Raw genomic sequence first — 14522 nt, 5'->3', positions numbered from 1 at the left:
GCCTAAACCTGTAAAAAGAATTCTAGTAGTAAACGACGCCGGGTAATTAAATTTATTTTAAAAGCAATGTTTGGATGCAATTTAGCCTATAAAATAATTAATTATTATTATTATTACTTATATTTAATATTATAATAAAACATCAATTATAAACAATAAATAATTTTATATAGATATTTTATAAAATATTACGTAATACGTTAAACACAGTTTTTAAAAACAGAAATTAATAATCATTAATTAAATATTTTAGCTCTATTTATGTTAAATTGACCAAAATACAACGATAAACAAAAATAAACATTTATTATTTTTAGTTAACACATAAAACTGAATTAATCATCAAATTATAATTAAACTAAATTTCATCTAGCCCATTCTATAACCAATTACACTGAATATCTTGGTACCCTGAATTTACCTTCCATCTTCAGATAGTTTATATTTTTTTAGGTATAATTTAACCATTTCAGGAACCCAATATCCAAATTTAAGATCTACCATAATCACAGCTGCCAACTGTTACTTATATATTCAACCATTTCCTTCACTTACATCACTTCTGTAATAAATAGTGCATGTTCCTGGTTTGGGTGTCCTATTTTACTTTTAATGAAACTGGCTCAGTTATATATTAATGTTTTACGGTCATTTATCAGCATGAAAACAATATACGGAAAAAATTTGACCTACCGGAGGAACTTGTTCAATATTGTTGTTATTTTTCTGCCGCAATTTAAAACATAAAGAATTATATATGTGGACAATTCAGGCATCATTATTTAAAATTATTTATGTAGATTTAAGTCAAAGTCATAAACCCTAACCAAATGAATGAATATATGCAAGCCATACTACAAAAATATTACATATAGTCTATCCAAAGAAGCAGTAAACTTACCTCATCAAGATCTTTAATGTATTATCTGCCGCAATTTCTAAATTCGTTTTAGAATCAGACAATATTTTCCTTTTCATTTTATTCCAGTTAAAAAGAGATACAATGCTATCTGACACGTAAACAAATGAGTCTGCAAAAGGCGTTTGTTTATTAAACGTCTGTAAAATTATTCAAATTGTTGGTTATAATAACTAGGTTATAAACATTGTTATAGGGCTTTGCTTGTTTTGATAAAAATAAAATCGCTGCTTATTATTACTCTGATTGAAAATGCCGAAGCCAGACAAAACAGATTGCGTCTCTAATCAGTTACTTCGAACAGGGACGAGATAATGGAGGCCCCCTCTTGTCAGTAAAATTCGATAGAGAAGTAAACATTTTTGATGTAAAATTTTTAGAGTAGTATTTTTAGCGTGTTTCAGCTGCGCTGAATATTAGTATCGGCACGGTCATTAAAGTATCTGAAAAAATGATCAAAAATTAAATCAGAAAATATCAGCTTACAGTCACCAAAAAGAAACGGTTCTCGTACGAAATGGGTGACGAATCAAGATCACCTGGATGTATCAGATCTCTATCTCTAGATTGAATCTTTATCAGAGATTAATTATACGAAATATATAAAAACAGATAAACAGATGTAACTAAATTGCTTCTTTAGATAAACTATATTTTTGTCCACAAATGTACTTAACAATATTATAAATCTGCTCACACTTAATTTTAATAATAATTTAAATTTTTAAATGAAATAGATATTCATTATTACCAGACTTAAAATATTTTAATTAACATTTCAAATACTGTAACATTATGTACTGGAATTTATTTATCACTTATATTTTACATATAATAAAACAAAATTGTAATAGTCTTGAAGTGTCTTTAAAGAAATATATTAAATAAAAAAAAATACATGTTAATAAAATTAGGATCAATATAAAAATATATTATATACATATATTTAACAAAATAATCTCATAGTAATGTACAGTTGAAATCAATCACAAAATAAATATCACATAGAATTCACATAAAGAAATTAGATTATCCTATGTCCTCAAATAATTATTTAAATATCTTGGATAAAACAGGAAATGATATTGAAAAATTTTAAAGAATATAGTATATTTTTTATTTGTGTTAAGTTACAAACTAAAACATGGCACCAACCAAATAACTCTCATTTTAACTAAATTTGGCTAAATATAATTAATATAAAACTAAAATGTTTTAATTGTTAAAATAAAATAATTAACTTTAATATAATTTAGACTATCTTATATAATATCCTTAATTTAATATATGCTAAATATTGTAATTTAACATGCAAATTATTTCCAAAATTTACGATTAGAATATTTTTACATAAGCTAAAATTAATATTTAGTTTGAAATTAATTATATTTTCATAAAAGTTAAATTAATTAATAGCAAAATAATTCAATTTTCGAAGATTTAGAACACCCATTCGTTCATATTATGTAAAACTCAGTAGCTACATGAATGTTTCAGAACCTTTTTTTTTTAAAGAAATTCAATATATAGATGAAACACTGTAAAATACTTTCAAAATGTCGTTAACATTTTGAATTAGTTTCAAACAGTGTGCACTGAATATTCTTTAATTGTTTAAATATTTTATCTTGTTTATTATATGTTATCAAGTATATAATAATATCAAAAATCATTGAAATCTCCTTACATCAAATCACATATTAATGAGTAAATAAATAAAATTAAAATGTGGTTATTTACTGATCTTATTTTTTTTAATACAGAAACATAATTCATTAACAGTTTATATACATACTTCTATATAATATTTAACAGAAAAATCACTCATTTTCGGTATATACAAAAACATATTTCGAGTTATAAATAAAATTGACTAATTATTTTTCTAGTTAAATTAAGTATTTTTTGATGTTTAGTGTCATTAAAAGTAATTAACACTCAACACCAATAAATTTCATTATAATAAATAATAAATTTACATAATCATTCCTTGGCAAGTGTTGTTTGTTACTTCATATCATATAGTTCTTAATTTTTAAGTTTTACAATTATATATATCATCTTTAACATAGGTGTTGATTTAAACTTGATTGTTTATTATGTTTCTTTCCCGTGATACATTCTTGCCATCATAAGGTACTTCTGATAGTATAGATTCTGTTTCATTAGATTGTATACTTCTAAGTTGCAATACTGAAAAATAAATAAATAAATAAAACATTCAAACATAATTATGTCTAACCTTACTCAGTTATTTCACTTCACTGATAGGGTATCTTAAAGGAACAGAAACTGGATGTACATTATTCTTTAATTCTATTCTCTGTAATTTGGAGTAGGTTTTTAAATTCCTTGCTGCCTTAGCGGTCCTAACGGGATTCATTTCTGCCTCTGAAAAATAACAAAGTTATAAGACAAATTGTCTTTATAAGAACATTTTTCGCCACTATAATATTCAATTTCCCTTAATTAAAAAAATTAATACACAATACACATCAACCACCTGCATAAATATATAGAAAAACCGATTTACATAAGGAAAGCTGTCACTATAGTATGTAATTGAATTAATCATGAAAGAAACAACTTTTTCTAAGCGGAAACGCGATCCAATGATTTTGCAATATTACAACGTTCAAGCACACGTTCCAAAATTTGCAAAAAAACTATATGGAAACACTTAAAGGGGGGCATGCTGTCCACTAATATTACTTGCTGAATATTAGTCTTTCTGATTATTACTTATTTCAAGCAGAACCACATAAGCTATCTAAGCAGTATGCTAGGAACACATTAAAAAATATGTTAGTTGGTGGATAAGTCAGAACTGTTGTAGATCGTCAACTGTAGCAAAACTTATTAAAACAGCAGCAGCTTATTAGTTAAGTAGCAGACACTCTCCTAAAGTGTTTGACTTTGGATTGATAATTATGATGAAAGTATCAAATAAAGTCCTTTTCAACATGATAACCACATGCCGCTAGGAAAACGGGAAAATTATTTAATTATAGTATATTTATTAATGCATTAATAACCTCATTATTAGTATTCCTCAATATACATTTCACTTATTGACAAAACAGAAATGTATTAATTTATATTCCAATAAAATAAAAGTTTCCAGTAAAAGTCAAATTCAAAAATAAAACAAACAAAATAAATAATAAACTTACCAAATGTGCGTTTTTTCGTTTTGCCGAATATTAAATTTTTAATAATGTCTGGCATCTCATCTAATTCATACATTGCGTCGTGTGGACTAGTTCCAAAGAAATTTTTTATTTTCGGATCAGCTCTATTATCTAATAATATTTTAACTATTTCATCTGAAATAAATAATAACTTCTACTTACAAAAGAATATTAATATGTAATTGCTACATACCACAATGGGCTTCAGCTGCATGAAATAAAGATGTTCTTCCGGAAGTTTGATCTTTAAGATTCACATCAGCCCCTTCATTAATGAAAAGTGAAGCACCTTCGTACCATTTTGACATACAACACAACATTAAAGGTGTTAAACCTGAAGTAGATTATAATGAAATTTATTAAAAATCTGTATTTTATTATTATAATCATTAGTTAAAAAAATATACAAAATATATATTAATATATTTTATATTATTATTAATAGGTTTTTTATAGAACAAATTCGATTTTATGTGTATGCACTTCTTAATCTAATTTATTGCAAATATCTCATTAAATCGAAATTATTTCCTAATAAAACAATACATTGAAAATACACTTACCATCAAAATTAAAACTATTAATTATCTGGAAATTTTGCCTAAATACTTGATGATTTATGATGATTTTCAATATTTCTATGCGTTCAAATTTTGCAGCTAAGTGAAGAACATTGTTGCCTTCACCATCAACTTCCAAAATGTCAGCATTGTTGTCTAGAAGAACTTTCACGATTTCTGGTTGACAATTGTTAATTATACCCAGTTGCAAAGGCGTCTACAAATTAAGAGAAAATTCAACTTAAACTATTTTTTTAACTACTGAAAACTATATTATTATAACTTATACATTAAAATGATAATAATCAGAATTTCCAGATTATATTGTCACTAAATGGTTTGATAATACAAAAAATATTTTTTATTTGTATTAAGATAGCCATTACAATAAACAGTACAAAACATAAATAATCACTGTTTAGTCATATTCGTACAATATTTCAAACATTGGGAATTACACATTAGAGTTTGATAAAAACAATGTTCAACAGTTTTAAAATATTTTTATTATTTATCATTTATATTATATATATATATATATATATATATATATATATATATATATATATATATATAATTAATATATTTTAAGTAATTAAATACATCCAGTCCAAATTACAATTTTAATTTTGTTTGACAGAACATATAAAAGTATTTTGCATTGAATAATTTGATGGAATAATATTATTAAATTGCAAAATCTTGGCTCATTCTTAGGTTTTATTTTGTTATCTAAACAATCTCATGATAATTCGATAATGACAATTGTTTTTTTGCTGGCAATTCCAAAGTCAATCAGTGATAAAAGCATGCATTCAATAATAATTATAAGTAAGTGATATATTAAATATTTAATTTCATTCAGTTTTGGCAATATTAAAATTAGTGTCTTTAACATATAAAATGAAATTTTCAATTTCGGATAAAACAGCAACAAACTGTTAATTCCAATTATTACCTTGTTTGAATGCCATAAATGGACTCCTTATATGGATAATGTAACGATATGTCCTAGCTAATCTTTTAGAAAGCTGGGTATATTACCAGTACAATTTCGTGAGACTTTAAAAGTGATTAAGCCTATTAAATTAATATTATTAAAGCCTTATTAAAAACTATATTTTGAACTGTTCTAGAGCTCAACAGTTTTAAAAACATTTTCCAGAATCCCTGCTCTGAAATATAGTTATTATAAATGTATTTTTCATCAAATTATGTTAAAACCAATTGTCAAAAGGCAAACTATTAATCACCTGTAATATAAAATTGCCCTAAAAGAAAAATTCGTTTTTACTTATTAACATAATTCACATTTACGGTTAAAAGTGGAAGAAACTGACAATTACTGATATGTAGAATGGACAAGTGGATAATGTACGGTATTATGATTTATATGTATATGTATTACGATATGAATAGATGGTAATTGAGAAAAGCATCCACTTCGCAGAAAATTGTAACATTCAATTATTACATATTCATTATTTACTATAAACAGTGGCGTAACAATTAAATGTTATATTAAATAAAGTAGCAAGTCAATTAAAAATTCACCGGCCTGACACATAGTTTTTAGTTAGCCCTAACCCTCAAAAGATGCGTGTATAAATTTGACAGCTGTCGGATCATTAGTTTGTAAATTATAGCATTTTGAGAGAAGCAACTTCTGTTATTATGAAAAAAAATGGATAAAAAGTAATTTCGCGTGTTGACAAAATATTGCTTTTTGAAGGGAAAAAATACGGTTGAAGCAAAAGCTTGGCTTGATGCCGAGTTTCCGAACACTGCCTCAGGAAAATCAACTATCAAGGATTGGTATGCTAAGTAGACGTGGTGAAATGAGCACCGAAGACGATGAACGCAGGGGACGCCCAAAAGAGGTTGTTGCCGACGAGAACATTTAAAAAATCAACAAAATTATTTTTAATGCCCGTAAATTGAAATTGAATGAAACAACAGATGATATCAGACTGAACGTGTACATCATACCATTTATGAATATTTGGGTATGAGAAAGCTCTGTGCAAAGTGGGTGCCGCGCGAGCTCACTTTTTACCAAAAACAACGACGGGTTGATGATTCGGAGCAGTGTTTGAAGATGATCAAGCGTAATAAACCCGACTTATTGCATCGATATGTGACAATGTATGAAACATGGCTCCCTCATTTCACTCCGAAGTCCAATCGACAATCATCCCAGTGGACTGCACAGGATGAACCCGCTCCAAAGCTTGGGAAAACGCAACAGTCGGCTAGCAAGGTTATGGCGTGTGTATTTTGGGATGCGCATGGAAATAATTGTCATCGACTACCTTGAAAAAGGAAGGACCATCAACAGCGACTATTACATAGCGTTATTGGACCGTTTGAAGTACGAAATCACCGAAAAGCGGCCGGATTTGAAGAAAAATAAAGTGCTGTTTCATCAAGACAATGCACCGGGTCACAAGTCAGTGAAACCGATGGCAAAAATCCATGAATTTGGCTTCGAATTGCTTCCTCATCCACCGTATTTTCCAGATCTACCCCCCAGCAACTATTTCCTGTTCTCAGATCTCAAAAGAATGCTCGATGAAAATTTTCGTCGATTGAAGAGGTGATCGCCGAACCTGAGGCCTATTTTGAATTAAGGGACAAATCGTACTACCAAAAAGGGTATTGAAAAGTTGGAGGGTCGTTATAATCAGTGTATTAGCCTTGAAGGGAATTATTTTGAATAAAAAAAAAACTAATTTTGCCAAAAAAATGTCTTTTATTATAGTAGGCCGGGAACTTTCCAATTGACCTATAATTCTAGCTATTTAAAATATATAAAATAAAAAAATTATCTAATATGATCTAATATTGTTATGCAACCATTCGTACTGAAAAATTAGTAATGTCAGTAATATGTTGATGACTAAAGTTCTAGTGACATTAAGCCAAATTACTAAATACCGGTAAAATGTTAATGTTACACGTTCTGTTTCGGGTTCATCTCGATGTCAAATATGAGATTGTTCTTATTTTGGTTAATACATTTTGCTGGAGACAATATACACATACATGTTACACGTTTTTTTATTCTCTGAAGAAAATGCCAGTTTTTAATATAGTTCGAGGAAAAAAGAGACTTTCTAATGTAAAAAACCATAATTGACGTAATATTTTATAAAAAATATTATGAAGTGATTAAAAATGTAGCGATTACAAACCACAGCTGTACGTTGAATATTGAATGGAAAATGGGAATACCCACCATATACATATATATATATACATATATATATATACATATATATATATACATATATATATATATAATATATATATATATATATATATATATATATATATATATATATATATATATATAGATATGTTTGTATATAAATGTTTTGTTAACCTAAGTAAATAAATAAAACGGTCGGCTAGGTCCTTAAATTTTGTTTATATTTTGATGATATCATTTAAAGAAGCTCTGTAAATAAAAAATAATCCGAGTAAACTACGTAATTTATATTTATATGATTGACATAATGCCTACAGAATCGGCATTGATTAAACCCTTTAATATTTTCGCTTGATTTACTCTTGTATATTAGACATATTTATTATTTTATTAATTTTACTGCTATGCAATTTCTTCGAAAGCCTTATTTATTTAAACATTTAATATTAACATTTATTTAAGTACACAAATAAGTATGACCTAACAGTAGTTTTAATAGGACTGAAATGGAGTGACGTGTTTTAAATTTCAATGTTCACTATTTAGTTCTTTTGTGTAAAATATTCGCAGAACCATGTGTACATACAAGGGAAAGTCCCAATCGAACTACTTCACAGAAACTGTATGAAATTCAATAAACATGACTCACGAATTTAAACGTTTTTAAACGTTAAATTTTGCAGCAAGTCATGTCATATAAATACACATTAAAATATATGTTAATGTAAAGTCATTGGTGAAATATTTTTAAGAAATTTGGTACAGTATTAATATCTATCACGTTTTTTCACTACAGTATGTTACTGGAATAAATATTGGTTTGGTTAGATTAAAAAGTTAAACAGATATATAGGAGTATGGAACATAATTATATTTCTATATGATACATTTACTAATAAAATATAGAGTGGGAGTGATAGGAAAATATTGAAATGGTCTAGTTATGTTTAACTTATTTTTAAATCAAAACCAAATTTTCATAAATTCCACTTCGATATATTCTTTCATGTTTTAAATATTATCCTTGTTATGTTTCATAATGTTAAAATTATTTGTATGGAGTACAAATAAAATACAAAAACATATATATCCAAATATTTGTCACTGAATTGATTAACATGAGTAGTAACAGTAGTAACTCTTATTATAGGTAATTAAATTAATAATTCCATAACACTAGCATTATAATACCTATTAATATATTACAGATAAAACAAATATGACATTAATAAAGTTAAAATCACTATTTTTCAAAAAGTTTTAAGATATGATAGTATATTAAGTACTTACACATCCATTATTATTTTCTTCGTTAATTCCAACACCTCTTGCTTTGAGAGCCATACACATCCGCTTAACCAAACTAATGTTATTGTCTATGACACCTTCATGGATAGGTCTGAAAAAATTAATTTGGAATCAGTATTAGCTTGTCAACATACTGAATGTTAGTATTATAATTTTTTATTCTAATTTTATTATATTTATTAGTAACTCATTAAATTTTTCAGAATTAGCCAAAAGTAACTTATACTTATGTAATATTCAACTTGTAATATATTATTTAAAGGTAAGTCATTAGCATAACATTCTTTGATATTTTAGCCTTTACAATAATTCTAAATATGAATATGCTAGTGTGTTATAATTTAGTACAAAATATTTTGCAGAACTATTTTAACGTTAAAATATGCTGTATGTACACCTTAGTGTAGTACACTGAGAATTTACAAGAAAGCAACAAAGATACTAGTTGAACTGATCTTAGTATAATGGAACAAATACTTTTTTGCAGATTAAAAAACAACTTAATTACTTTTAGTATTAAGATAATTCTCTTTTTCAGTTAATAAATTTTAAAAGTTGATATATTTTATAAACGAAATATAAATAGTTATATACATTTAAGAAAAAATAAGATTTAAGTATTTCAAATTTAAGATCCAAGGTCAGGAATATTTCTTACATTTCAATTTTATCTCAAATGTTATCTAAAATGTTTACCCAGCATCTCATATCATATTTATAACACAAAAGGTAATTTTCCACGTTTCAAGTAAAATATGCTAAAACATTTTACTTGATTTAGTTTTTTTAAAATTCAGTCAAATATGTTAATGATTTTATATTATTACCTAACTTTCCCAAATTAATGGACAATATGATAAATTACATTAAAAAAATTGATAAATGGGAATATAACACTGAGAAAATTAAGAAATAACATAAAACTAGGTTATAAAAGTTTATCACAATATATCAATTTTTGTTAAAACATATAATATTGGAGTATTGAAATAAAATTACTGAAATGAAATAACTAAGCTTTAAAAGTAAATTTAAAAATACTTACAAGTTTCCATTTAATGAAGGTTTCAAACATTCATTTAAATCTTTAAAAAACCGCTGTTTTTTCAATGTTCTATCTGCACTGTCAGGCATAGTTTTCACTTTATATGACATACTTTCTGTTAGAACTGAAGTTGAATCGTTATTTGACATATTTAAATTAACATTATTTAAAACTGGGGAATCACCAAATTCTATCCAGTTGCACAAAACCTGCAGTGAATCAAGACTGTCATGACTGGGGTCAGTTTGTATATTTTGATCCATAACTGATTGTGGATCTGTTTGCACCGCACTATCCACCACTTTAGTTTTCTTACTTAAATTTAAAGCTTGCATCTTAACCTTATTTAATATGTCAATATTTTTAGATGTGAGCAATTTAGTAGTTCCCTTAGCACTAGTATTACTTATTAAAAATGAGTCAATCTGTTCAGGCAGACCTTGACTATCTGACAGTATATTTTTGGGATTCACAGAATCTATGATACCATTACTGTTTTCACTTTGACTTGGTGGATCACAATGAACTGGTTTTATTATATTTTTGATACTTATCAGCCGTAGTTTCTTAGGAGTCGTACACTGTAGCTTATCAATCAAAATGTTGGATACTGGCTTATCTTTCATATCCGCTTTATTCCCAGCTAATTGCGTTGCGCTGCTGATAACACATAACTTTACTGGGTTTTTAGTGTTTCCTAAATTAACCATCTTATTTTTTAAGAGAATTGTACGTTTACATATTTCTTCAGGTATCTGATTTTGTGAAACCACCTTAAGTTTACGTCCATTTAAGTGAATAAATTTTTCTCCAGCTGCATCAAGTTGCATTTTTGGAACAGTCTTTTTTGTTATACTAGTTAAATTATTTTCAGGCTTCATTTTATCGGGTATATCAAGAACTGCTTTTAAGTTCTTAAAACCCAAAAGAACAAAATCATCACCATTTACTTGAATATCACCATTTTTGTAGTAGGCAAGTTTCTCGTTTTCGTGGCTGTTAACTAAACGTAGTTCCATTTGAAAATTACTCTGGCGAGCCAAAAGCACCATAACCTCTCTAAAACGACTTGTGTGTAAAGGCTTTTACAAATTATTTCTAAATCACAAAACTTCCTTAACAAACACCTGAATTATGAAAATGTTCACATATCATTTCGAAAAATATGTTGTTTTCTGAAGTAAAATTACTTGGGGAAATCCCCTTGGACTGTAAGACATTGTTGCAATAACCGTATATATTATACCATTATCATAATCACTATATATATATATATATATATATATATATATATATTGCAAACACTAGATATAAGTTTATAAAAATTTAATTATGAAAATGTGCTTTCGTATTTTGTGTAACTTACATGAATTGTAATACTAAAAATACAGATATTTTAATTTATAATATATGACATACCAAACTAACCACGACAAGCGGCAACGTCGCAAATTGATTTGACCTACTATTTATTTCTATATCTAAAGAGGAGATACATTTTTAGGTATAAAAATTATTATTATTAAATTAATTAATTCAGGTTTTTCAATTTCATCTATATTACTATGTAAAAGTAAAATGAAAATTTAGATTAATGTATATAAATAAGTAATTACTATAAATTACAAATTTTATTTTTAAAATAATTTGACAATATTAAACGAATGCGCCAGGGAATAAGTTTATAATCAGTAGTATTTATTTATGTGTTGCATTATATAAATTTTGACTCAAAGGTTTCTGTAATTCTGACATTTGATTAGATTATTAATAGAGAGAAATTAAGGTATTTCTAAAAGAAAAAAGATAAAAATATTTTAATATCGGCCCAAAAAGACATATCGATATCCTCCTTTAAAATTTTTATAAAGGTAAAGATATTTTAATAAACATTGAAAATAAGTACCAACTTTAAAGGTTTTTTTAAAAATAATTAAGATTTTTATAATGTTTAAAAAAATATCGATACATTAATACATCAATTAAAAAAATATCAGCCAAAAATACCGGTATTATTTTTCAAGAATATATCGATATTTTTTTGGCATCCCTACTGTAGATATTTGTGGGCATAATTACTATAGAGTAATGGAAAATGGGACTCTGGCGAAAAGTATTGCTTTGCCCAAGACCAGAGGGCGCCATAATGGACAATTCAAGTAATTTGATTGGTCAATTTAAATCTCGATTATAGGCCTCTGTAAATACTTTATTATTATTTATTGTGAAGATATTTGATTGGCTCATAGTAATGTTTGGCACGTAACAGTTTTGACTGATTGTCAAGGCTGTCAATTGATCTGGCATCTGGACTATAGAGTTATATAGATATAAGTTATAGAGTCAAGTAATTAACGGTAAGAATAGGCAGAAAGGGGATACTGGCTGAATGAATACAAACTTTACCAACACCTTCTGGAGTTTCTTCAAATGTCGATAATACTTACTTCGAACACCCTGGTTGTGGGCCTGGAATGATGGAAATAGGTACTACAAATAAAGTAAGTCAGTTTAGAAATTAATGGTAACAATTATGAACAGAAACGTGACTAACTCCTTTAATTTACCTTGTATATCATTTTGATCCACTTCCATTTGTACATATTTTGAGCTCGTGGTATTATTTTCGTCATCACTAAATTGTCATTAAGTACTTAAAGGAAAGTTTAAATGTATCACAAAGCTGTCTGACATGGTAACGATCATAAATCTGTTTCATGTTTAACCCAACCAGTTTAGGATTTTTAATGTTTTCCACTCATTTCTTAAAGATCGCAGGATACTTTTTTAACGGAAAACGATTATACATTTCCTCACTATCTGTGCATCCGGACACACAACACTTCTTAGAACGAGAATGCATTTCAACTACCGACTTGTTAATAGTAATAAAATTAAATAATTATTATTTTATATAATAATTATTTAATAATATATACGTTACAAAAATCTAACCACACTGTTCTCTATATAGGGCACATTGAAAATGGCGTAAAATAAACAAATCCTAGAACGACATGAACCAGTCAGATCCCGTCGCGAATCTTAGCATAGCGAATAAAACAAGTAATTATAATGGTGTTAAATTGTAATTATAAATTTGTCACAATGACTCGTTTCTTAGACACATTATTTATGTCTGTGGGTACTTTGTTTCGGATTGTAATATTTTAATTTTCCCTCTTCCTGAATCACTTATAGCTTTAATACGAATCGTCGTTGCTCACTGGAGTTGAAGAATGACTTGATAGGCCTAAGATAATATAACTGTAAAAAAATTAATTAACGTTCTTATTAAAATATGTAGTCTCTATTCATAGATTATTAAAGAGAAAACTCAATAGATGTCTCTGGAGAAAAGTTTGGCATTGTACAATATTCAGATGGTACTTGATATCCATAATCATTGTTATTTTTTCGCCATTGTTTTATTATATTTACAAAAACATTCTTCATTTATCCCTTTTATAATTTTAATAACTTCTTGAATCCAAAATTATATCATACATATTATCATTCATTATCTTAACATCATATTTATAACATACTATGGTGAAAACCGATATGTATTATACAATGAAATTTTTTTAAATTTACACCTTTAAAAATATCTATGAAAGTTACTGTACAGTTATTGACATGGCAGCATTTAGGAATAGCAGGAAGCATATAGCTTTGGTTGTCTACAGAGTTAGACACAACAAATTGTAACAAAAATGGCATTTATTTATTTATCATTTATCTTGGTTAAGTAGCCTTAAGCCAAACATATTCATTTGGATACTTAGCCAAAATATATTTCTTTAAATAAATTAACCTTTTAAAATGGATGCTACTTTAAAAAGTATTTTTAAAGGACAATACAATTTGACACTATTCAATTGTTCATTGAATTTGCGATAAACATTTTCTTGTAGGGTAGTTGCGGGCCTGACACATAGATGGCGTTAATTTTATTGCATTCCAGTCAGTACTATCCTTAAAAAAAAGCTGTTAATATTTCTCTATATTCTACTCGTAAGTTTGTGAGTTATTGTGCTAGGAGTGACACTACTTTTGTTATTGTTAAAACAAGGGATTAAAAAAAATTTAATGTTTTTTTGTGTTTTAATTTTACATTGCTTCTTAATGGAGAAAATACCGTCCAAGTGAAGCAATGGGTTGAAAAGTGTTATAAGGACTCCGATCCACCAGAAACAACAATAAAAATTTCGTTTGCTGACTTCAAACGTGGTCTTAGACACACCGATGATGTAGAACGCAGTGAACGTTCAAATGAGGAGGTAAC

The 14522-nt window shown here is 27.1% G+C and overlaps 1 protein-coding gene across 1 annotated transcript; it reads right to left on the bottom strand.

Moving 5' to 3' along the window:
• Positions 1-2012: 2012 nt before the first annotated feature.
• Positions 2013-11473, bottom strand: LOC143193945 (uncharacterized). The gene is made up of 7 exons (XM_076400399.1): positions 10235-11473; positions 9172-9280; positions 4674-4887; positions 4304-4444; positions 4093-4245; positions 3167-3310; positions 2013-3112 (listed from the first exon to the last, which is right to left on the bottom strand). Exons 1-6 carry the CDS (start codon positions 11284-11286, stop codon positions 3171-3173), a joined length of 1809 nt encoding a protein of 602 aa, XP_076256514.1. The 5' UTR covers positions 11287-11473; the 3' UTR covers positions 2013-3112; positions 3167-3170.
• Between the last annotated feature and the right edge of the window lie 3049 nt (positions 11474-14522).

Source organism: Rhynchophorus ferrugineus, unplaced genomic scaffold (genome assembly GCF_030347505.1).
Source record: "Rhynchophorus ferrugineus isolate W39M unplaced genomic scaffold, kcgeb_rfMv2 rfM3, whole genome shotgun sequence".
In the NCBI taxonomy this organism is placed as follows: Eukaryota; Metazoa; Arthropoda; class Insecta; order Coleoptera; family Curculionidae; genus Rhynchophorus; species Rhynchophorus ferrugineus.
The sequence above is the reverse complement of the archived record's forward strand: the minus strand, read 5'-3'. Positions and strand labels throughout refer to the sequence as shown.

What these genes read in the sequence shown, in the direction of transcription:
- LOC143193945 (XM_076400399.1), bottom strand. Translation starts at nt 11,286, where the DNA reads ATGGTGCTTTTGGCTCGCCAGAGTAATTTTCAAATGGAACTACGTTTA. An exon ending in CCTTCATTAAATGGAAACTT is followed by an intron (nt 9,281 to 10,234) that starts GTAAGTATTTTT and finishes TAATTTTTTCAG; the next exon opens with ACCTATCCATGAAGGTGTCA. An exon ending in AAGAAAATAATAATGGATGT is followed by an intron (nt 4,888 to 9,171) that starts GTAAGTACTTAA and finishes CTTAATTTGTAG; the next exon opens with ACGCCTTTGCAACTGGGTAT.